Source organism: Xenopus laevis, chromosome 5L (assembly GCF_017654675.1).
Source record: "Xenopus laevis strain J_2021 chromosome 5L, Xenopus_laevis_v10.1, whole genome shotgun sequence".
In the NCBI taxonomy this organism is placed as follows: Eukaryota; Metazoa; Chordata; class Amphibia; order Anura; family Pipidae; genus Xenopus; species Xenopus laevis.
Window position 1 is genome coordinate 6,474,135 of NC_054379.1, and position 26,179 is coordinate 6,500,313.

General features: G+C 40.4%; 1 protein-coding gene across 2 annotated transcripts; it reads left to right on the forward strand.

The window, feature by feature from the left end:
- The first annotated feature begins 16,295 nt into the window (after positions 1 to 16,295).
- MGC83844 (protein) lies at positions 16,296 to 25,148 on the forward strand. 2 transcript variants are annotated; one of them, NM_001093108.1, is given in 4 exon segments: positions 16,296 to 16,445; positions 22,105 to 22,275; positions 23,197 to 23,353; positions 23,888 to 25,148. In NM_001093108.1, coding segments are annotated over 3 exon segments (447 nt in total). In that variant the 5' UTR covers positions 16,296 to 16,445; positions 22,105 to 22,117; the 3' UTR covers positions 24,020 to 25,148.
- The last annotated feature ends 1,031 nt before the right edge of the window (positions 25,149 to 26,179 follow it).

Below are 26,179 nucleotides of genomic sequence, written 5' to 3' on the forward strand. Positions count from 1 at the left end.
TCTATTATGAAATTCATTCTAGATCTGATACAAATTTTCCACCTCTTGGCAAAAAAAGAACAGAACCTACAGCTCACCCTTAAAGGATAAGTAAACCTTTAAAATAAGTAAATGTATTCTAAGCACTTTTGTAATTTACATTCATTATTTATTTATTTTTATTGCAAGATAAGGGACACGTACTGTTAATATGAATGAATTTTGTTACAACAGCACCACCTGCTGGTTAGTTTCCCACCAGTCTGACCACCAAGTAGTCAAGGAAGTTGTCAGGAGAAAGAAAGAGGCTGCTCTGATGTTCTTCTGCTTAGGAATAAAATTAGAAACCTTTCTCATATCTTTCCTAGTACTAGTAACAGCTGTACATAAGGGGACAGATTTATTATACCATGTAAAAACCGGGGACAAAATCCGCCAGGCTTTGTCGTGTAAAGAACAGAGTCATTAGTTCAACTTCTGCCGGAAATTAATTTACAAAGGTCTGAAAAGCTGTAAAATAAAGGCAGCAAATCTGGCTTTTTACTCAGTTTTTTCAGCGAATTTCATTTAACACAGCAAAATAAACGGCCCCAAGGTGTCACGCAAATGGACTAGTGTAATAAAAAGGGCAAAGCAGCTCATTGCCACCAATCAGATGAGCTTTCAAGCAAAAACTATAGGTTGCTATGGGTCTAGACCAGTAGCAACCTTGTTCACTTGGGTCAGACTGGACCAGTGAGACACCCAGACCTGATCCCGTCTGCCCTTCACTGTCGCTCCCTGTTGCCCTCCATCACCCAATCACAATTAAGCATAAGATGCACGAGGCGGAGGGGCTGGAGGTGGGCAGAGGGTTGGGACCCCAGAGTGGGTGTGAGGGCCCTGTTGGACCGCACACACCCCAGTCCTACCCTGTTGTCCACTATTTTTCTATTGCCCCTATAGATTGTTAGCTCTTGTGGCCTATAATAATGTAAAATCAGACATAGGTTGCTGTATATCATTATAATATGCCAAAGCAATGATTACGCTGAACAATAGACAGAGCTTTGTAATTGCACTTGTGTCACATGACCTATTTAATCTTGTGTCTTGTACAAATCCTGATATCCTTATATTTTCCCATAGGGGGTCTATTATTCCCTGTATAACTGCAGCGTGGGGGTATAATGAGCATAACATAGTGAGTGTAGCTTGGAATGGGTCACTAGCAGAACATCTTAACATAGTAAATAAGGTTGGAAAAAGACACACGTCCATCAAGTTCAACCTTTTAACTCTACTGTAACCTGCCTAACTGTCAGTTGATCCAGAGGAAGGCAAAATAAACCCATGTGAAGCCTCTTGCATCATATTAGTCCTTTGCAGCAATTACCTGTGTCACAATCTGCTCCACAAACCACAATCCCACTTATGCAAATAACACTTTTATTTCTGCTTTAACTGAAAACGAAAGGTGCATCTGGGTCGCCGGCACCCGTACTACCCACCCTGACACCCATACTGCCCAACCTGACAGCTGAGGGAACCCAGCCAGAGACAGTAAGAAAGACAGAGGCAGAACAAGGAATCGTTTGGCACCAGCAGTAGCAGCGGCGCATCCACAGGACACTGACTGTATAAACAGTGGGATCTCCAGTCTTTATGAGATTGTTTTATGGCTCTAGCTGTGTCTCAGTAAAATCTCCATCATAAACACTGTGAGTCCCTGCCAACTGCCAGATAAGTGCCTTCCCTGTAGCGCTGCTTATACTGCTCAATGTCATTTCCAGTTCGGCAGCTGACTGTCAGCTTTGGAAAGAATTCTAGAAGCGAATGCACACTTTCATTGCGTGTGTACTTTATGGGGTTTGTAAAATTGTCATACATGCTGCTCTAATAGCATAACATATACTGTATAATGGAACAATGTTGTGGTGTATATTAAAGGATAACTAAACCCTAAGAAACGCTGAGGGTCATTTATAAACACTGGGCAAATTTTCACCTGGGCAGTTACCCATGGCAACCAATTAGATGATTGCTTTCACTGTTCAACCTACAGCTGGCTGAAAAAAAAGCTAATCACTGATTGGTTGCTAAGGGTTACTGCTCCGGTAAAAATTTATAATGGGGCCCCACAGACTTTTAGGCCATGTGCATTGGTTCACCTTGAAGGTAACTTTTAGTATGTGATAGAATGGCCTATTCCTAGCAACTTTGCAATCGGTTTAATTTTTTTTTTTATAGTTTTTGAATTATTTCCCTTCCTCTTCTCAATCTTTCCAGCTTTCAGATGAGGGTCACTGACCCCAGCAGCCAACAACTGTTGCTCTGTGAGGTCACAATGTTATTGCTGTTGTTACTTTTTACTTTCTGTGCAGTCCCTCTCCTATTCATTTTCCTACCATACTTCATCAAACCACTGCCTGGTTGCTAGGGTCAATCAGACCCTAGTAACCAGATAGCTGCTGAAACACCAAACTGGAGAGCTGCTGAATAAAACGCTAAATAACTGAAAAGACATATATGATGACATATTGCAAATTGTCTTAGAATATCAATTCCTGCATCGTACTAAGAGTTAATTTGAAGGTAAAAAACCCCTTTAAAGGGCATGTAAAGGCAAAAAAATAAAATCCCATTTTTTACTTTCTTTAATGAAAAAGAAATATGTCTCCAATTTACTTTAATTAAAAAATGTGTACCGTTTTTATAAGAAACCTGACTGTATGCAGTGAAATCCCCCCTTCATTTTACTTGCTGTGACTGCTGTGGAAAGGAAACTTCAGACGGTCCCTGTTTCCCTGTAATAACTGTGTAGATTTGTATCCACAGACCCAGTGCAATCTGTATATTCTGATTATTAATCAGTCTTGCTGTATCGGCTTCTGCCAGATATTATTTGACTGGTGCTGTTTTGATCAATTATGACGATCGCTAAGCTGCCCAGACCACACTGAGCATGTGCACAGTCTTGGTCTTGCAAAGATGTTTATCAAAGTTACAAGATGGTGACCCCCTGTGGCCAACTTTGAAAGCATAAATCATTTGTTTAATTGGGTTTCTGGTGCAGTAAGTTCATGTTTATGTTTAGTATACAAAATACAGCATTTCTAGCCTTATTCTATTTTAGACTTTACTTCCCCTTTAAATGAGAATGATCTAGGGGTTTTTGTAGATAACAAGTTGTCTAATTCTGGGCAGTGTCATTCTGTGGCTACTAAAGCAAATAAAGTTCTTGTATAAAAAAGGGCATTAACTCAAGGGATGAACCATAATTGTGTCTCTTTATAGGTCCCTGGTGAGGCCTCATCTGGAGTATGGGGGCAGTTTTGGACTCCAGTCCTTAAGAGGGATATAAATGAGCTGGAGAGAGTGCAGAGACTAAGTGCAACTAAACTGGTTAGAGGGAGGGAAGAGTTAAATTATGAGGGGAGACTGACAAGGTTGGGGTTGTTTTCTCTGGAAAAAAGGCGCTTGCGAGGGGACATGATTAGACTTTACAAGTACATTAGAGGACATTATAGACAAATAACAGGGGACCTTTTTACCCATAAAGAGAATCACGTACCAGAGGCCTCCCCTTCAGACTAGAGGAAAAGAAGTTTCATTTAAAGGAACAGAGTAGGGGGTTCATCACAGTGAGGACAGTGAGGTTGGGGAATGCACTGCCGGGTGATGATTCAGTTAATGACTATAAGAGGGACTTGGATGATTTTTTGGACAGACATAATACAAAGGCTATTGTGATACTAAACTCTATAGTTAGTATAGATATGGGTATATATCATTTATGTGACAGTAGGGAGGGGTGTGTGTATGGGGCTGGGTTTTCATTTGGAGGGGTTGGACTTGATGGACTTTGTCTTTTTTCAACCCGATTTAACTATGTAACTATTTATTGTTTTAAATGGGGTCAGTGACCCCCATTTGAAAGCTAGAAAAGAGTCAGAAGAAGAAGGCAAATAATTAAAAAAAAAATAGAAAATGAAGGCCAATTGAAAAATTGCTTAGAATTAGCCATTCTATAACTTACTAAAAGTTAACTTAAAGATGAACTACCACTTTAAATGTGAAGGCCTATCCAGCTTTCCTTCTGTAACAAGAGGCTCCCAAACTTTTCCCATTAATAACTTCATTATGATTCTTCTATTCTTAACACCGTTTGGGAGTTTCCCTTTCCCAGAACAGAATAACTAGAAAGACTTGTTGCAGCTGCCTGGGGAGATAAATCGCTCGCCTCTATGGCATCTCCTTCTTCACCGCCCCCACACACTGCACTTTTCTGTTCTCCCTGAAATCATTTCCACTTTATATCCCTGTCTCATTATCTCATTTCTGACCTGAAGGGAGATGAGAACGGTGGCATGAAACTTCACCCCTGCAGGGGGGGGGACATATGAGATATTGGGGCTCATTCATTCTTATTTTCGTTGTTTTTGCTGCTGGTGCCAATGGAGCTGGTGCGCTGCAACTGCAGATTATATGAGATTGAATCATTTTTATTGAGTGTAATACAGCTGGAATTCTGGGTTTAGAATTCTGGAATTATAAAGATGCACAACAGAAAAAAAAATACTTTGCACCCTTTAAAAAATAAGCCCTGTTATTTTTGCCCAACAGTAAGGGGCAGATTTATCAAGGGTTGAATTGAAAATTTAAAATTGGAATTTTCACGTTTTTATACGGTGAAAACTCTCAAATTCGACTGGGGAGTTATTAAAATTCAATTTGAGTTTTTAAAAAAATTCAAATTAGATTTTTCGAGATTTATCATAGTCTGCTGGCCCTTTAAGAACTCAAATTAGACTATTCGCAACCTAACAGCTGCCGAATTGCAATGGGAGACGTCCAGGGATCCATTTTGAGTTGTTTACAGACTTCCTGACATTCGGGGTTTTTTAGGAGAAAAGACTAATCGATTTTTAAAATTCGATTAGAGTTTTCAGGTCGGTTGCATTCATCCGAGTTTAAAAATTTTTATTTTTTAATAAATTTCGAATGGTCGAATTTAGAATTTATGGGAGTTTAGGGGAGTTTTTAAAAACTCACATGAATTCGAAATTCGTTTTAAAAAATCACAAATTTTTCGGAATTTATTAAGGGCTCTTACTGACGAGCGGTTGTAGCTGCGCTCCCCAGCGTTTTGTTTTTCTGCGTTCAGCCGCAGGGGAGCGCAGGAATAGACGCATTAAGTTTTTCCAATGGGGCTGTACTCACACAGGCGCGTGTAGGCGCCGAACGCAGGAAAAATGCAGCATGTTGCGTCTTAACCTGCGTTCGGCGCCTACACGCGCCTGTGTGAGTACAGACTCAGATCTGTCAAGGTTGCATATAAGTCAATGGGATTGATTAACTGATTTTTTTGGTTGGAAATTCCAAAAAAATTGTGAAAAACAGATAAAGAAATGTTACCGCAACGCAAATTTTCAGAAAAATGTAATAATGAATAAGTGAAAAAACCCGAGCGTATTTGATCTGAGTTTGTAGCAGAAAATATTGAGATAAATTTGGACTTTGATAAATAACCCCCTTAGTGTTATTGGGTTAAGAGTTTGAACTGTTCTCTATCCAGTATTTCTAGGTACATTTACAGACATATAGGGGCTGATTCATTAAGGGTCGAATATTGAGGGTTAATTAACCCTCGATATTCGACTAGGAATTGAAATCCTTCGACTTCGAATATCGAAGTTGAAGGATTTAGCGCAAATTCTGCGATCGTACGATCGAAGGATTATTCCTTCGATCGAACGATTAAATCCTTCGAATCGAACGATTCGAAGGATTTTAATCCAACGATCGAAGGATTATCCTTCGATCAAAAAAACTCAGGCAAGCCTATGGGGACCTTCCCCATAGGCTAACATTGACTTCGGTAGCTTTTAGCTGCCGAACTAGGGGGTCGAAGTTTTTTTAAAGAGACAGTACTTCGACTATCGAATGGTCGAATAGTCGAAAGATTTTTAGTTCGAATCCTTCGATTCGAAATCGTAGTCGTAGTCGAAGGTCGAAGTAGCCCATTCGATGGTCGAAGTAGCCCAAAAAATACTTCGAAATTCAAAGTTTTTTTACTTCGAATCCTTCACTCGAATTTAGTGAATCGGCCCCTTATATCTCTGAGGCCTCCTGCTCTGCTGCTTCTGTAAATGCACCAGCCCCTAGAAATAAACAGAATTATACAGAGGAATCATAGACTAAGGGCACAAGTGTTGGTAAATTCCTGAGAAACAGAAAAATTTGGGAAATAAAGGCCCCTCCTCCCTGAGCCACAGCTCATATTCTGGCTGGATGTTTGTCCCCTTCTATTATACAGAATATAAATATGTGGTATTAATAATAATACTAATAGCAAATTCAACGACTAATACTAATTATAATAGGCTGCCTGTATTCTGTCATTTCCTGGAATTATATAAATAAATGTGAGTGCAAATGTTTCTTCTCTGATCCTTTTAAAGGGACTATCAAAAAAGGAACCTATAAGGAACGCAATACTAAATGTGCACAGCAGATGGCGGCAGATTTCTGTGTGTAGAATAAGGTCACACAGGGTCCCAATTCCCTAGCAACCATGTATTGATTTGAATAAGAGACTGGAATATGAATAGGAGAGGCCTGAATAGAAAGTTGAGTAACAAGATATTTGTAGCCTTATAGAGTATTTGTTTTTTAGATGGGGTCAGTGACCCCCATTTGAAAGCTGCAAAGAGTCAGAAGAAAAAGGCAAGTTATTAAAAAAGAAAAAATGAAGGCCAGTAAAATAGTTGCTTAGAATTGGATATTCTATAATATACTGAAAGTTAACTTAAAGGTGAACCACCTCCTTTAACTCCTGGTTGTCACTTTTTAAACAGTGTTGCAAAAGTCTGAGTTCCCCAGCAGCAAAGAAAGGTCTGTTCATCAGCTGCCTTGTCCTACATTGTAGAAAAGACGATGAAGACGCGATGCCAATTCATGGGATTCATTATCCAGAAACCTGTTATCCAGAAAGATCCAGGTTATAGGAAGGTCATCTCCCATGAACTTCATTTTCAAATAATTCAAATTTTAAAGAAAGATTTCCTTTTTCTGTGTAATAATAATTGGAGGCAAAACCAGCCTATTGGGTTTATGATTTTCTAATAGACTTCAGGTATGAAGATCCAAAGTACAGAAAGATCCATTATCTGGAAAACCCCAGGTCCTGAGCATTCTGGAAAATAGATCCCATACCTGTACTTGATCCCAACTAAGATATAATTAATCCTTATTGGAGGCAAAATCAACCTATTGGGTTTATTTCATGTTTATTGATTTTCTAGTAGACTTAGGGGCCCATTTACTTAGCTTGAGTGAAGGAAAATAATTTTTTTTTGGCTACTTTGACCATCGAATTGGCTACTTCGACCTTCCACTTCGAATTGAACGATTCGAACTAAAAACCGTTCGATAGCCGTAGTACTGTCTCTTTAAAAAAAACTTCAACCCCCTAGTTCGCCACCTAAAACCTACCGAAGTGCATAGGCTTTCTAATGTTTTTTTGGTTGAAGAAAAATCGTTCGATGGATGGACCTATAGACTTTTCGTTCGATCGAACTATTTGCTGTAAATCCTTCGACTTCGATATTCGAAGTCGAAGGATTTACATTCGGCAGTCGAATATCAAGGGTTAATTAACCCTTGATATGCGACCCTATGTAAATCTGCCCCCTAATGTATGAAGATCCAAATTACGGAAAAATCCCTTATCCAGAATACCCCAGGCCCCGAGCATTCTAGATAACAGATCCCATACCTGTACTTGATCCCAACTAAGATATAATTAATCCTTATAGGAGGCAAAAACAGCCTATTGGCTTTTTATTTTCTAGTAGAATTAAGGTATGAGGATCCAAATTACAGAAATATCCTTTATCCAGGCACTAGGTCCTGATCATTCTGGATAACAGATCCCATACCTGTACTTATGGCTTTGATCATTTTACTTATCCTGTTACCACAATAAGGTGCATAGGAGTCCGAGTGCTGCAGGTTACATTCAATTTAAAGCCTTTGTATAAAACAAAATAAGAGACATTTCACGGTTCTCAAGTTCATTTTGTTTCTGAAGGTAAAAACGATGTAATTGTTCCTCGCAGGGAATTATTGAGCCACTAGTGCAATGTAGCGTACAATTGTAGCACAATGTTATTTAATGTGTATTGACGTTTAGCCCAGAAGAATGGAAGCCTTCCAGCGTTTCATTTGCTTTCCCTTAAATAATCATCGTCTCCTTGATGCCCAAACGCTGGCTGCTCAGCTTAAGACTTTACCCAGCAAAGAAACGTATTCCAAAGCAATTTGCCTCCTTAATTGTCTGTTAATCTTCTTAGAATTAAATCAAACTTCCATCTACGGCTCCTATTGATTCCTATTATTAACAGTCCCCCAGGCATTAATTATGTCACGGCTACAGGCACTGCCCAAACCTCAGGCAATCGGTGACTTTATCTCGGGTGTAGGAAACAGAAATGCGGCTCTACCTGATTCACCTTTAACTTAACTTTAGTATGTTATAAAATGGCTAATTCTAAGCAACTTTTCAATTGGTCTTCAATATTTTTTTTATATAGTTTTAATTATTTGCCTTTTTCTTCTGTCTCCTTCCAGTTTTTAAATGGGGGTCTTCATTATTTCCATTTTATAGTTTTTAAGTTAAATTTTAGTATGTTATAGAATGGCTAATTCTAAGCAGCTTTTCAATTGGTCTTCATTTTTTTCTTTTTTTATAGTTTTTACATTATTTGCCTTCTTCTTCTGACTCTTTCCAACTTTCAAATGGGGGTCACTGACCCCATCTAGAAACAAATACTCTCTAAGGCTACAAATTTATTGTTATTGTTAATTTTTCTTACTCATCTTTCTATTCAGGCCTCTCCTATTCATATCCCAGTCTCTTATTCAAATCAGTGTATGGTTGCTAGGGGAATTTGGACCCTAGCAACCAAATGGCTGAAACCCAAAAAGCTAAATGACTCAAAGATCACAAATAATAAAAATTGTCTCAGAATATCGCTCTCTACATTGTACTAACCGTTAGGGGCAGAATTTTAAAAAATTTAAATTTCGAGCTAATTTTTGTGTACTTTGACTAGGGAATAGTCCAAATTTGTTTCAAATTTGAAAAAAATTCAAAAATGAGAATTTCGAAATTTATATAAATTTCCACCTTCGACCATTCGCCATTTAAAACCTGCCGGATTGCTGTTTTAGACTATGGGAGACCTCCTCAAACCTATTTGGAGTCAATTGGTGGACTTTGAAAAATCGAAAAAAAAATTCGAATTAGATCAAATACGCTATTCCTTTGATTCGTACGATTCAAATTCGATTGAAAACGTACCTATTTCATCGAAAACCGACCTATTCGCCCCAAAAAAACTTTTTTTAATAAGTTGCGGTTGGTCTTTTGAATTGGAATTTCAAAGTTTTTCAAATTCGAAATTCAACCCTTGATAAATCAGATACCTGGACTGGGTGTCCAAATAGGCCCTGGCATTTCATGTACACTGAGGCCCAAACAGCTCCCCACCAGCCCAATAAATACTGACTGTCTGTGGCATCTTACAGCAGCCCATCTGGCAGTTGCCAGAAGCCATGGATTGCCAGTCCAAGCCTCCCAGGGACCATATGGCAGTGAGTGGCCTAGACTGACACAAAGGGCCAGTTTGTAGATCATCCTCTATGGGCAAAATAGGCAGTTGTGCTTTTGTTAAATTGAGCTCCCTGTTACTTAGTTGGCAGGGTCCAGTGCCCAAATGAGTAGCAGGCTAATAACCCCCAGGGAGAGTGTCCTGCTAAATATTTAGTACATGAATGGGATCCATTATCCAGAAAGCTCCAAATTACAGGAAGGCCATCATCTTTCATAGACTCCATTTTAATCAAACAATTAAAAAATTTTAAAAGTGCTTTTCCTTTTCTCTGTATTAATAAAACAAGTACAGGTATGTGATCCTTTATCCAGAAAGCTCCAAGTTACAGGAAGGCCATCATCTTCCATAGACTCCATTTTAATCAAACAACTAAAATTTGTGATTTAATTTTTAAACTAATTATAGGTATGGGATCCGTTATCCGGAAACCCGTTATCCAGAAAGCTCCAAACTACAGAAAGACTGTATCCCATAGACTCTATTTTATCCAAATAATCCAGATTTTTAAAAATGATTCCCTTTTTCTATGTAATAATAAAACAGTCGCTTGTACTTGATCCCAACTAAGATATAATTAATCCTTATTGGAGGCAAAACAATGCTTTTGGTTTTAATTAACATTTTTTTTTTTTTAGTAGACTATAGGTATAAAAACTCATTACTGAAAACCCCAGGTCCTGCTCATTCTGTATAACAGGTTCCATACTTGTATGGGGTCCCCAATGGTTTGTGATGATGGGACTGTGAAGAACATGGATCCTATTGACTGAAAAATCTCTATAATTTACTGGTTAGTATCAGTAATATAAAGGCAGAGGTGCCCAGGGAGAAGATGCCCAATAATAAATACAATTATTTTCTCAGGTCCTGCCAGGCCAAACCACTTGTAGCATTACTGGCACAGATTCCTGTACAGGTATAGGACCTGTTATCCAGAATGGTCAGAGTTTTCCAGATAATGGATCTTTCCATAATTTGGATCTTCATACCTTAAGTCTACTAGAAAATCATATAAACATTAAATAAGCCCAATTTTGCCTTCAATAAGGATTAATTATATCTTAGTTGGGATCAAGTACAAGCGACTGTTTTATTAATACTCAGAAAAAGGAAATCATTTTTACAAATTCGGATTATTTGTATGGGAGACGGCGTTGCTGTAATTCGGAGCTATCTAGATAACAGGTTTCCGGATAACGGATCCCATACCTGTAGTACATTATACACCATCTCTCGCTTTCCGTGTCCAATTTCCTTTTCTGGGTCATTCCCTGTGGGCTGATTTTTAATCAAACTCCTGGTAAATCCAGACTCCCATTTAGACAAATGAGCCCTATTGTCAGTCCCTCCTTTCTCACGATATTAAATCATTGCAGGTAAAACCAGGGACTTCTCAGTTTACCGCAGCCCGGGACCTTTGCAAAGTCCTCCTAATCCGGCCACTGAGTGGGAATGTTGCTTATTTGTGTCCCGAGTCTGACTTTAAATCTGAAATAACTCATTTTCCCTGATGTTTATGCAGCGCTGTGTTTGTCTGTGAAAATATTTGCTTTTTGGTACAAAGGTGGTTGTTATGAGTCCGGTGCTCGAATTACAATTATTACAATGTCATTGTGAAGCTTCTCCGCAGGGATCTGAATGGACTCATAGTCCCTAAATAATTCCTTCTATTCACAGGCTGGGCGTCAGCTCCATTCAAGTCCCCGAAGTCAAGTGTTTTGCGGAGAACTGAGTGTTTGCAAACTTGGATATTTGACGTCAAATACCTGCAATTTGTGCAGATGAATAATGGGAGGACGTTAATACATCTGTTTTTATATACAGCAGTTTTGTGCCGCTTAAATCAACTACATTCTGATGATTGGATAAGAGCGTCCACTTTAATAAATGTGTCGATTCGTTAAGGGGGTTGTGCACCTTTAAATTAACTGTAAGGGGCAGATTTACATATGGTCGAATATCGAGGGTTAATTAACCCTCAAAATTCGACTGCCGAATATAAATCCTTCGACTTCGAATATCGAAATCGAAGGACTTACCGCAATTAGAAATCCTTCAAACCGAACGATTCGAAGGGTTTTAATCAATCGCTCGAACGATTTTTCGACGACCAAAAAAACCTTAGAAAGCCTATGGGGACCTTCCCCATAGGCTAACATTGCACCTCGGTAGGTTTTAGTTGGCGAAGTAGAGGGTCGAAGTTTTTTTTAAAGAGACAGTACTTCGACTATCGAATGGTCGAATGGTCGAATGTTCGAACGATTTTTAGTTCGAATCGTTCAATCCGAAGTCGTAGTCGAAGGTCGAAGTAGCCAATTCGATGGTCGAAGTAGCCAAAAAAAAAACATTTGAAAATAGAAGTTTTTTTTATTCTATTCCTTCACTCGAACGATTTTTAGTTCGAATCGTTCGATTCGAAGTCGTAGTCGAAGGTCGAAGTAGCCAATTCGATGGTCGAAGTAGCCAAAAAAAACATTCGAAATTCGAAGGTTTTTTTATTCTATTCCTTCACTCGAGCAAAGTAAATGTGCCCCTTAGTATGATGCAGAGAGGGATAGTCTGAGAATTTGCAGTTGGTTTTCATTTTTTATCATTTGTGGTTTGATTTTCTATTGCAGGAATCTGGTTTCTAGGGCCCAAATTCCCCTAGCAACCGTGCAGTGATTTGAATAAGAGACTTTAATATGAATAGGAGAGGCCTGAATAGAAAGATGAATAATAAAAAGTAGCAATAACAATAAGAGGCAGATTTATCAAGGTTCGAATTTCGAAGTAAAAAATACTTCGAAATCCGACCACCGAATTAAAATACTTCGACTTCGAATATCGAATTTGGCCATTGAACGATCTAAGTAAAATCGTTCGATCGAATGATTAAATTGTTTGAATCTAACGATTTTAGCGTACGATCGAACGATTTTACTTTGATGCGTATAAAGACTTAGAAAAATGCATTAGAAGGTCCCCATAGGCTAACATAGCACTTCAGCAGGTTTAATTTGGCAAACTATTGAAGTCAAAGTTTTTTTTAAAGAGACAGTACTTTGATTATCGAATATTCGAATATTCAAACTATTTTACTTCTAATCGAATTCGAAGTAAATTCAAAGTCGTAGTATCCTATTTGATGGTCAAAGTATTCAAAAAATTTCGAATTTTTTTACTTCGAAAATTCCTTCAAATTCACTTCGACCCTTGATAAATCTGCCCCTAAATGTGTAGCCTTAGGGCAGAGACACACGCTCAGATTCGGGGAGATTAGTCGCCCGATGACAAATCTCTTCTTCAGGGTGATTAATCTCCCCGAACTGCCTCCCCTGCCTTCCCACCAGCTAGAATGTAAATTGCCGGCAGGATGGCACTCGAATCGATTCGTTTTCCGAAGTTGCCCTTATGAGGAAACTTTAGGCAACTTCAGAAAACAAAGTGCTCCGAGTGCCATCCTGCCGGCAATTTACATTCTAGCTGGTGGGAAGGCAGGGGAGGCAGTTTGGGGAGATTAGTCGCAACGAAGAAGAGGAGATTTGTCGCTGGGCAACTAATCTCCCTGAATCTGAGTGTGTGTCTTTGCCTTTACAGAGCAATTGTTTTTTAGATGGGGTCAGTGACCCCCATTTGAAACCTGGAAAGAGTCAGAAGAAAAAGACAAATAGGGGCATATTTATCAAGGGTCGAATTTAGAATTAAAATAACTTCGAAATTCGAATTCAAAAAGACCAACCGAAATTAAGTTGAAGTTTTTGTTTGGTCGAATAGGTCCGTATTTGGCCGAATTCAAATCGTACGAATCAAAGGAATAGCACATTCCATCGAATTCGATTTGAAGTTTTTCCCAATAAAAACCTCGATTTTTCAAAGTCCACCAATTGACTCCAAATAGGTTCTAGGAGGTCCCCCATAGGCTAAAACAGCAATTCGGCAGGCCCTTAGTCTACTAGAAAATCATATAAACATGAAATAAAGCCAATAGGCTGGTTTTGCTTCCAATAAGGATTAATTATATCTTAGTTGGGATCAAGTACAAGCGACTGTTTTATTATTACACAGAAAAAAGAAATCTGTAATGTAATTTGTAATTTGATAAATCTGCTCCCTAGAGGCAGATTTATTAAGGGTCGAATTTCAAGTTTATGGGAGTTTCTGAAAACTCCCATCAACTACCATAAATTTTTTTTTAATTTTTTTTTCAAAAGTCCACCAAATTACTCAAAATTGTTTGTAGGAGGTCCCCCATAGGCTAAAACACCAATTCGGCAGGATTTAGATGGCAAATAGTTGAATTCAAGTTCTTAAAGGGACAGTACATGATACATTTTGAAATTCGAATTTTTAAAATTCAAATCAAATCCGGACTATTCCTAGTCGAAGTACACAAAAATAACTCAAAATTCAAATTTTTTGAATTCGAAAATTCACCTCCACCTTTGATTAATCTGCCCCATGATTTTCTAGTAGACTTTAGGTATGGAAATCTGGATTACGGAAAGACCCCAGGTCCCGGGCATTTTGGATCTCTATACAAGTTAAGGGAAAACCTCGGTAGTTGCTCTGCTATGGAAACTTCCCTGTCTTCCGTTCAGCCGCAGGGGAGCGCAGGACTAGATGCACTCAATTATTGTAAAGGGGGCTGTACTCACACAGACGCATGTATGCGTTGAACGCAGGTGAAATGCAACATGCTATGTCCCACCTGCATTTGGCACTTACATGCGTCTGTGTGAGCACAGCCCCCTTTACAATAATTGAGTGCGTCTACTCCTGCGCTCCCCTGCGAGGGAACGGAAGAAAGCGCAATGCAGGGAAACGCAGGAAAAACCGCCCGTGTGTAAGAGCCCTAAGAGTGAGAATGTGAAGATTAACAATAAAGGTCTGGCTAAATCAGATCAAAGCTACACGAGGATTACGAGGACAAAGGCCAAGGCTCAGTTGATTTGTTCCTATTCATTTGTCTGAATGTTTCTGTTCTGTGTCAACTAAAGAGCCCGTGTTGGTCGGACTCCATGTGTATCTCTATTGTACCAGCACTTACACATCGAACGCTGCGTTCCATAAACTGAAGAATATGTTGCATTTTATCTCTACAGCAAGTCCTGTAACAGACTGATATATTCTCTCTTTGAATTTCCAGCACATTCAGCCCTTGTGTTTATATCAAAGGATAAAAGAGAACTCCAGCCAAAAACAATTATGTTTCCAATATTTTTACAAACGTTCAGTGGTTTTTAAAGCGGTGGTTCAAATTCCAAACACTTCTTTCAGTTCAGTTGTTTTCAGATTGTTCACCAGAAATAACGATTTTTTTCAATTGCTTTGCATCTTTTATTTTTTTTACTGTTTTTACAAAATTAAAGCTTAAAGGGATCCTGTCATGGGAAAAACATTTTTTTCAAAATGAATGAGTTAATAGTGCTGCTCCAGCAGAATTCTGCACTGAAATCCATTTCTCAAAAGAGCAAACAGATTTTTTTATATTCAATTTTGAAATCTGACATGGGGCTAGACATATTGTCAATTTCCCAGCTGCCTTCAGTCATGAGACTTGTGCTCTGATAAACTTTAATCACTCTTTACTGCTGTACTGCAAGTTGAACTGATATCACCCCCTCCCTTCCCTCCCCCCAGCAGCCAAACAAAAGAACAATGGGAAGGTAACCAGATAACAGCTCCCTAAAGCTGGCCATAGACGCAAAGATCTGATCGTACGAATCGAGGATTCGTATGATTTTCGGAATGTGTGTGGAGAGTACCGACATTTTTCATCCGGCGGAGATCAGTCGTTTGGTCGATCGGACAGGTTAGAAAATTTCTGTTGGCTGCCGATAATATCTCTGCGTGTATTGCCGATCGTACGATTTTCAGTGGGAGACTGTCACCAGCTTTGGTTGGACATAGATATCGTACGATTGCTGTCAGGGGCAGAACATTGGCTCATCTGTTCTTTTACTAATCTGACTGGTAAGACTTTGATCTGAATGGTTAGTGGCGGGTCGGGAGATGGGAAAGTCCGATCGTACGATGATTCGTACGATCAGATCTTTGCATCTATGGCCAGCTTAACACAAGATAACAGCTGCCTGGTAGATATAAGAACAACACTCAATACTAAAATCCCATGTCCCACTGAGACACATTCAGTTACATTGAGAAGGAAAAACAGCAGCCTGTCAGAAAGTATTTCTCTCCTAAAGTGCAGGCACAAGTCACATGACTGGGGGCAGCTGGGAAATTGACAAAATGTCTAGGTCAGATTTCAAAACTGAATATAAAAAAAATCTGTTTGCTCTTTTGAGAAATGGATTTCAGTGCAGAATTCTTGTGGAATAGCACTATTAACTGATGCGTTTCGAAAAAAAACATGTTTCCCTTTAAGTTCAAGGTGAAGCCTCCTGTGACATGTCCCTGTGTATATTATAGAACTATATGTATATCAGTAACACCAGAGAGACATAAGAGAGATGTGAGAGTGAATTATAACTTGTTTCTCTGTGAGAGTCACTTTGCTCCCTGTGCAGATACAGAGACATAAGAATCATGAGCAGGAACCAGTTACATTACAGAACACTGTGCCACTCAGCATTAGATTTCCAGACTGCGCAAGCGCATTTACAGAAGTCATAAGCAATAGAGCACCGAGTGCAGCCTCCTCGCCAGGGAAACGTTTATCGAGGTCTCCGACGTTGTGCTCCATTGGTTCTGCCTGTAGAGTGGGCCAAGCCTGTGAAGCAAAGTGAGAGGGGGCGGGGCCTGTGCTGGAGCCGGCTGATCCGTAGCGTCGGTACTGGGCGCTGAGAGGAGACTGCGGGGCCGGTGAGACACTAATGTTATATACTGATATATATATATTCCTATATAGAACTGCGCGTATCTACACTCACACCCACTTCTGTCTGCACTCAGCACTTTCTTCTCCCACGATCCTGTTTTTGGGGTAAACTACAACTCCCAGCAGCTTCTACTGGGGATTCTGGGAGTTGTGGTTCAGTAGCCGCAGGCGGCACGTGTTCCTGTTAACAGTTTAACAAACCTTAGTGTCTGTAGCAGTTCTAGTGTCCAGGAGTGTATTGGGGGGATGTTGGAACATATATTATTATGTACAGCAACTCCCAGCACCTTCAGGCTGTACAGCAACTCCCAGCACCTTCAGGCTGTACAGCAACTCCCAGCACCTTCAGGCTGTACAGCAACTCCCAGCACCTTCAGGCTGTACAGCAACTCCCAGCACCTTCAGGCTGTACAGCAACTCCCAGCACCTTCAGGCTGTACAGCAACTCCCAGCACCTTCAGGCTGTACAGCAACTCCCAGCACCTTCAGGCTGTACAGCAACTCCCAGCATCTTCAGGCTGTACAGCAACTCCCAGAACCTTCAGGCTGTACAGCAACTCCCAAAACCTTCAGGCTGTAGAGAAACTCCCAGGTCCTTCAGGCTGTACAGCAACTCCCAGTACCTTCAGGCTGTACAGCAACTCCCAGTATCTTCAGGCTGTACAGCAACTCCCAGAACCTTCAGGCTGTACAGCAACTCCCAGAACCTTCAGGCTGTACAGCAACTCCCAAAACCTTCAGGCTGTACAGCAACTCCCAGCACCTTCGGGCTGTTTAGCAACTCCCAAAACCTTCAGGCTGTACAGCAACTCCCAGTATCTTCAGGCTGTACAGCAACTCCCAGTATCTTCAGTCTGTACAGCAACTCCCAGAACCTTCAGGCTGTACAGCAACTCCCAGAACCTTCAGGCTGTACAGCAACTCCTAGAACCTTCAGGCTGTACAACAACTCCCAGAACCTTCAGTCTGTACAGCAACTCCCAGGTACTTCCGGCTTTCTGCAGAACTGTCAATGGTTGGGATGAGAGTCACTGTCATTCTCTTTCCCTATACAGTGTTTACTTTTTATGTATTTAAAGCTCTCCACCGACATAAGGTTTTGTCCATGTACATTCTGACTTCTGCTCTGTAGTGTGTCTGGGGGGACTGCATCATGATTGGAGGATCAAGCAACCAATAACCAATGAGCTTCCACCTCTGGCACTCTACAGAACACGGAGAAGTCTCTGCATGGACAAGTGCCTGATTGTATGTAGGAGTGTATGAGCTGTTGGCTCCCAGAAGTCCCAGCATAGAAATGATGTTGTTTATTCTACCTCCAGTAGCAACGGATGAGCCAAGAGCCTTTCAGGCAAAGTTGCTGCTCCATCCAGTGCTCATAATGGCAGTTTCATGAGTCACACGCTGTGCCGCCATCAAGCTTGAGAGTCAAGACCTGCCACTAGTCTGGTTACATGTATCAACTTATATTTGCTTCTGGCAGCAGCTCCTATCTCTTATAATCAGCCTGGTTCATGTGTGTCAGTTGTTTGCGCCTCTGCTCCAGGCACATTGGGGTGTGGGGCAATAACAAATTTAACTCCTTTCTTTTCTTCTTCCTCCTTCAACTTACCTGTGTAAGAGATACCATAAAGCTGTATATACCTATAATACACAAAAGCCATGAATATCCTGTAAATTATATCCTTATAAACGGTGAGTTCTGATGTCATCAGTTATAAACGGTGAGTTCTGATGTCATTTCTGTCACATGACTCATTGAAATTTGTGTATTATAATAAATAAAGTACCCCCAGTTGTAGAATATGAGGATATTATGAGTTACCTCGGAGTTCCATGACCTGTATAAAAACACTCGGCCTTCGGCCTCGTGTTTTTATATGGTCATGAAACTCCTCGGTAACTTATAATATCCCTATATTTTACAAAAGGGGGTACTTTATTCACTATATATCTGTACTGCCGTCTCGCTGCTCCTCACTGTCACATTCTAGCCCAGCGCTGCAGGGGTTACTTGATAACTGGCGGCTGTCATTCATGTAACGGTAACGATATTTGTACTTTCATGACAAATGTTCAGTGGCTTTAAAGGGGTTGTTCACCTTTAAATTAACCGTTAGTATGGAGTGACATTTTGAGACAATTTGCAATTGGTTTTCATTGTTTATCATTTGTGTTTTTTGAGTTATTTAGCTTTTTATTCAGCAGCTCTCCAGTTTGTAATTTCCGCCATCTGGTTGCTAGGGTCTGAATTCCCCTAGCAACCATGCATTGATTTGAATAAGAGACTGGAATATGAATAGGAGAGGCCTGAATAGAAAGATGAGTAATAAAAAGTAACAATAACAATACATTTGTAGCCTTACAGAGCATTTGTTTTTTAGATGGGGTCAGTGACCCCTATATGAAAGATGGAAAGAGTCAAAAGAAGAATGTAGAAATCAAGTTCTACCCCACGACAAATACTTGCAACTAAGTCTTTATGTGAAAATGTTATTATATGGTTTATCACTTTATTTTCCCCCTCATAGACTTCAATAGAATTTTCATATTATAAACAGTGGGATTTGTTTTTCTTTCTTTTTTTTTGAATTGCGTCAGGCTCTGTGGGACAATCTGGAATGAAATGAGATCTTTTAAATTATTACCCCGAGTCTAATAATGAGCTGGGAATCATTAGCCAAAGCAAATTTGGATTCTGTAGCAGCCGCTGGCACATCCCCAGTGCAAATGTTTGTTGTTTGACTGTGAAGGTTAAGGGCAGAGACACACACTGCTATTTCGGGAGATTAGTCGCTTCTTCTTCGGGCGACTAATCTCCCAGAACTGCCTTCCCGCTGGTTAGAATTAGTAAAGCACCGAATCCAGGATTCGCTTCGGGATTCGGCCTTTTTTTTAGCAGGATTCGCATTCGGCCAAATCCTTCTGCTCGGCCAAACCGAATCCAAATCCTAATTTGCATATTCAAATTAGGGGCGGGGAATGAAATTGCGTGACGTCACAAAACAAGGAAGTAAAAAATGTTTTCACCTTCCCATCCCTAATTTGCATATTAGGATTCGGATTTGGCTCGGTTTTCGCCCGAATCTTTCGCGAAGGATTCGGGAGATCGGCCGAATTCAAAACAGTGGATTCGGTGCATCCCTAGTTAGAATGTAAATCGCCGGCAGGAGCGTTTCGTTTTCTGAACTTGCCTCACAAGGAAACTTCGGGCGACTTCGGCAAGCCGAAGCGATCCGAGTGCCATCCAGCCTGCGATTTACATTCTAACCAGCGGGAAGGCAGTTCGGGGAGATTAGTCGCCCGAAGAAGAAGCGGTTTGCCGCTGTACGACTAATCTCCCGAAATAGCAGCGTGTGTCTCTGCCGTAAGTAAAACAATAGGAATAATCATAATGAGGCTAATGTCATGTTATTATATATAAAGGTAAAGTATAAATACCCTTGCCCAGGGCCGCCATTCGATATCACAGGGCCCCCCCCATCCCAGTCCCCAAGCCCCACCCCAGACCCCGCCCACACCACAGTTAAAAGACATCAAAAAAATAATAACCCCCCCCGGACGCAAGTTATAAAAAGCCATTGATGGTGAGGGCCTCATAAGTTTAAAAAAAAAAAACTGTGGTGCCAGGGCCCTTTATAAAAGTTTTTTTTTAAAAAACAAAACATTGGGGGTCAGGGTCCCCTACAAGTTAAAAAAAATAATAATTGGTGACCAGTAGTGATGGGCGAATTTATTCGCCAGGCACGAATTCACAGCGAATTTCAACGTTTTGCCATTGACAAATAAATTCACAAATTTGCCGCAAAAATCCGCAGACAGAAATTCGCCCGGGGTCAAAGTTTTTTTGACGCTGGCGACGGTTCCAACAATTAAACGGATGCCCATTGACTTTAACGTGCGTCAAATGTCGCTGGCATTTCACAACTTTTTCGGCTGTTTCCTGAACTTCGCAGGAAAAATCTCGAATTTCGTGGTGAAGTGAAACGGGACAACTTCGCACATCACTAGTGACCAGAGACCCCCATAAAAGTTTGTTTTTTTAAAAAAAACATTGGTGGTCAGGACCCCCCTACAAGTTAAAAAAAAATAATTGGTGACCAGGGCCCCCATAAAAGTTTTTTTCAAAAAAACAGTGCCAGCCCCCCCCCCCTTACAAGTTAAAAAGAAACATCGGGGCCCCAGAAAATATTTTTTTAAAAACTATGAACAATTTTTCTCGCTCCAAATGCATTAAAGTTAATGGCCATTTTTTCTTATGACGACTTTTTTTTCTCCAAACACATTAAAGTCAATGGGAATTTTTTTGCAGTGACATTTCCGTGGCAAATTTTCGCAGCAGTTTCATGATAAAATTCGCACATGATGAAATTCGGAATTTCACCGCTAATCCATGACTGGCAAATAAATTCACTCATCGCTATTTGGGACCTCAGCGGGTTCTAATTGTAAAAGTCTCTGTTTGCCTTTTATTTGACTAACCTGCTATTTAAAGGCTAAGTTTCCCATTTACATTAAATACGTTAGACCTGTTCTTTATCTGGGCTTTTTAGCCTTCCCATTCTTCCTCTCTCCAGTCTGCAAGTGTCGACTCTCTCTGGGGGTCACTAATCCTGACGGCTATAGAGAAATTAACTGTTGGACTTCAGTGTTATTGGTAGAGGTATGGGACCTGTTCTTCAGAATGCTCAGTACCTGGGGTTTTCCAGATAAAGGATCTTTCCATAATTTGGATCTTCATACCTTAAGTCTACTAGAAAATCATATAAACATTGAATAAACCCAATAGGCTGGTTTTGCCTCCAATAAGGATTAATTATATCTTAGTTGGGATCAAGTACAAGCGACTGTTTTATTATTACACAGAATCATTTTAAATTATTCGATTACAATGGAGTCCATCGGAGACGGCCTTCCCGCAATTCAGAGTTTTCTGGATAACGGGTTTCCAGATAACAGATCCCATACCTGTATTCCTTTTTTCATCTATATATTTTTATTAAAACCCATTCCTTTCCATATTCAGTTCTGACTTCCGTGTTGCTGTCTGGTAGAGAGGGATATTCGGAGACAATTTGCAATTGGTTTTCATTTATTATTATTTGTGGTTTTTAACTTATTTAGCTTTTTATTCAGCAGCTCTCCAGTTTGCAATTTTAGCCATTTGGTTGCTAGGATCCAAATTCCCCTAGCAACCATGCACTGATTTGAATAAGAGACTGGAATATGAATAGGAGAGGCCTGAATAGAAAGATGAGGAATAAAAAGTAGCAATAATAATACATTTGTAGCCATACTGAGTATTTGTTTTTAGATGGGGTCAGTGACCCCCATTTGAAAGCTGGAAAGAGTCAGGAAAAAAGGCAAATAATGTAAAACCTGAAAAAATGAAGGCCAATTGAATAGATGCTTAGAAGTAGCCATTCTAGAACATACTAAACGTTAACTGAAAGGTGAACCACCTCTAAATGCTACTGCCATCTGATTGGTTGTTACAGGTGATGGGACCAGTATCTCATTGAATGCGGCAGTTGAGTTACTCGTGTGTTTGTGAGTCACAGAGGAGAAGGGAGGGAATAAGAATCTTGAGGTTTATGTGAGTTGACTTTTATTATTTATATCTATTTATTGTTCTTATTTCAGGAGGTGGAGCATCATGGCTTCCCACAGATCCAGTATGACGTCTATTCTATGCTGCCTGGTGTCCTCCTTGTTCTTCCTATCGGCACTGGCTGAGGAACATCTGCACCCCCATGTAGAAGAGGGGGAGCATGGGGGGGCTCGCTTTGGAAAGAGCGTAGTACAAGACAAAGAGTAAGTGTCATCCTGCTGAACATTAGGGAGGATTCTTGGATCACACAAACAGATGGAACCCAATGGTTGCTCATGTTTCATTAGGAGTTTGTAATGCTCATCGCTGAACTACAGCTCCCTGCTGCCAGTCGTGGGTGTTAGTGTTCAGCTACAGTTTTGTTCTTCTCTTATAACATGAACCTGTGTGTGACTATTCCAAGGTATTATGATTATATATGACTGTCCCAGCCTACTAACCCACAGCAATCTATCTGTCTGTCTGTCTATCTATCTGTCTGTCTGTCATATTTGCTTTTATTTAATTGTCAGACCTTTTGTGTCCAAGTCCCAATATTTGATCAGGCTCCTTAGGTCACAGTAGGTTACAGGTATATCAGCATTGTTGCAGTCACCCTGTTATAAATCTAAAATCCGATATTATACAATATACTTGCTTTTAAGCCGCTTCCCTTACTTGACTTTTTTTGTCCTTGTGGTGTTCAGGGCCCTCAGGAGCCACATCCCGTTGGTGGGGAGGCTGGACTGCTGCAAAAAGTAGAGCAGCTTGCTGTAAAGAAATTGAGCTCTTAGGGGAGTTTGGTTTGGAGGGAGCTCTCAGGAGCCTGATCCCGTTTGCAGGGTCCCTTAGGGGCCTGATTCCAGTGGAGTAGGCTCTCAGGAGCCTTATCCAGTTGGTGGGGGCCCTCAGGGGCCTGATCCCAGTGGAGGGGGAGCCTGGACTGCTGCAAAAAGTAGAGCATCTTGCTGTAAAGAAATTGAACTCTTATGGGAGTTTGATGCAGGTTGGGGGCATTAGACATTTAAGGGGGTGCATGACCAGGTGGACAGATGGTGCCCCTATTATTTCTGACACAGCCCAGTTTTATGGCAGAGGAAGTATTTGTTTTCCTTCATTTCAATCCGCTGTTCTACACTCGGCAGCCACATCATGGAGCATTTAGATGGAGTCGTTGACAAACCAGAAACTGAAATGTCACCCCAAGAGCTGCAGCTTCACTACTTCAAGATGCACGACTACGACGGCAACAACCTCCTGGATGGGCTTGAGTTAGCAACTGCCATTACCCACGTGCATAAGGTGAGCCTGCTGTAGTGTATAGTGGCACTGAGTATCCTGCAACATATTCTGGCTGAATCATTAGGAAAGTGTTGCTTTTTTCAAATTTTTTTTGTATTTTTTTATATGTATATAAGTGCCATTATTCTGCATTGTTTCTGAAATAATCAAGTTTATCGTCACTATCCCTCTCTCAGCATCTGTTTCTCTTCATTCTGTCTTCATGCAGCAGTTGGGTGTCAGATATTCACTGACAGTTACATCCAATATATCTTATAGGGGGGCTCCTTTCCTAGCAGATGGATTAGAGCTCACTCAGATAACTGATTCCAGTACAAACAAAATAACTGCCTTTAGCACAAATCGTGCATGTAGAGAGACATGATGTCTGATGAGTTTAATAGAGTGAGTTCTAATACATCTTCTAGGCAAAAGGAGCCCCCCTATAAGATATATTGGATCTCCAGCGTTCTTCCATTCTCCGCATGCGCTGTCCCTACTTTACACAGTCTGGCCCATATTAGAGCAGAACTAACTCTACATTTTGCTCTTCAGTCTGCCGAAGAACCAGTTCAGACGATGAAGGAGGAAGATCTAATTAGTCTAATCGATGATGTTTTAAGGGATGACGACAAAAACAACGACGGCTATATCGACTATGCTGAGTTTGCCCGGTCGCTGGAATAGAAACTGTGAACTTTGCTTTTGTTTTTTGTACCAAATGTGATTGGGTTTGTCAGTTTGTCCATTCTGCTGTGTGTCGGCTCCTAATTTATATGCGTTGCCATTCAGCATCTGCTCTATATGTTCAATGTACATTTGTTCCCTGAATGTCAAGCGACAGGGTAAATGTATTTTTTTGTGTTTGGAATATTTATATTAAAAGTCGTGCAAGTGGCCCCACCCCCTCTTCAAAAATATGTTCCTGGTTCCAATTGGGCCGGCTGGGATCCTGATTATTTTTTATTCAGTTTCCCTTTCACTGAGGAATAAAGCAGTGGGCTAAATGCATAACTTTAGTTTAAAAAAGGTATTTGTTTTTAATCCTTAAAGGTAAACCTTTAAAATAAGTGAATGTAGAATTGATTCTAAGAAATTTTGCATTGTACATTCATTATTTATTTTGTTTTTATTTCAAGATATTAAGGGATACATGTAGTGATGTGCGCACCCGACCCTAACCTGCCCTCCCTCCCTCCACCCGCACTCGCCCGACTTCTGGCATCCATTTATAGACCCGCCCACTGATGACGTCACAAAAGGGGAGGGGCAATCAGGCGTGCGTGTATATAAAAGGAAGCCGTCAGCCGACACCTACAAAAGGGGGTGCGAGGTCGCCCAAACCGGCCCGCGGGTATAAGGCCAGCCCACACATCACTAGATACATGTACCATCAATATGAATAAATTTGTTATAACAGCGCCACCTGCTGGTCAGTTTCCCACCAGTCTGACCAGCAAGTAGTCAAGGAAGTTGTCAGGAGAAAGAAAGAGGCTGATGTTCTTCTGCTTAGGAATACAATTAGAAACCTCTCTCACATCTTTCCTAAGCAGAAGAACATCAGTCTCTTTCTTTCTCCTGACAACTTCCTTGACTACTTGCTGGTCAGACTGGTGGGAAACTGACCAGCAGGTGGCGTTGTTGTAACAAAATTCATTGATATTAACAGCACATCCCTTAATATCTTGGAATTAAAGAAACATAAATAATGAATGTATGTGATTAGACTAGCCTCCTCATCAATTTTACATTCACGTTTTACTTTAATTCATGGCCATTATAAGTGTAATAGCTTAATAAGCTACTCCTAAAAAAAGGGCACTGACAACATACAAAACATGATGAATTAATTTAATTTGTTTTCATTAGTTCTGCCACAATTGTAAGAGATGTTATTGTTAACAAATATTCGGCTTTGCTCAGGGCTTTCCTGTATACTTTATATATTCCCCCTACTAGAAATAAAAAAGAATAATAGACGTCGCCATAGTGACCTGTATAAAGGCGCCCTGCAAGTAACCTGCAACTTTTACTGGATATTATTTTATCCTTATAGTTAGAGTAAATTTTATTCTGTATACACAGAGCCACCAAGTACAAAGGTTGTGGGACTCCTCATATGAGCTTGAATGACTGTATATTACAGGAAAGCTAATGTAACGATCAGTGAATTCCCCATGTTGCAGTAATATTGTGCGTTGGGTCTATCCGGTAGCAGAAAAGTGCTTGGCCAAGAGGAGGAAGGAACTCTCGTGTTGCTGCAGAGGAAGCCATTTTTGTTTTCAGACACAAAGTCATCCCGCAACCTTAAAGGTGAGGCTACTCCTTAGTAGTACAGATCTGTTATTGGTTCAGAGCAGAGATATCTCCAAATGAATCCACCAAGTAGTAAAATTTGGATTATCCCTGCTGCAATATGGACCCAACTTAAGGTCCAAACTGTAGCAGGGGGTCCTCTGTTGTCTTGTTCCCCCATCAAACTTTGCAGTTTCCATTTAAGGAAAGCTCTGCTCCTTGCCCATTGTTTTCAGTATTATTTTGAAGGATTTACGTAATCTTCTATTAAAGGGCCACTAGAACACAAATCAACGAATGACTATAGGGGTCATTTATGATTGGCAGGACAGGGTGCAACGGGCAAATCGTCATGTTTTCCCAAGCCAGGCCATTGGTAGTGAGCAAAGGTCTTCATTCTCCATGATGGAGTGCAAGGTTCTTTGCTTTCCCTCTGAATGCAGTACAATAGTTATAGGAGGTACATAGGTGTCCCCGTGCCATGCTGCCTAAAATATGTGCCACATGCCTGGTTGACATATTTATTCCAAGGAATAACACCAGTTCATTACT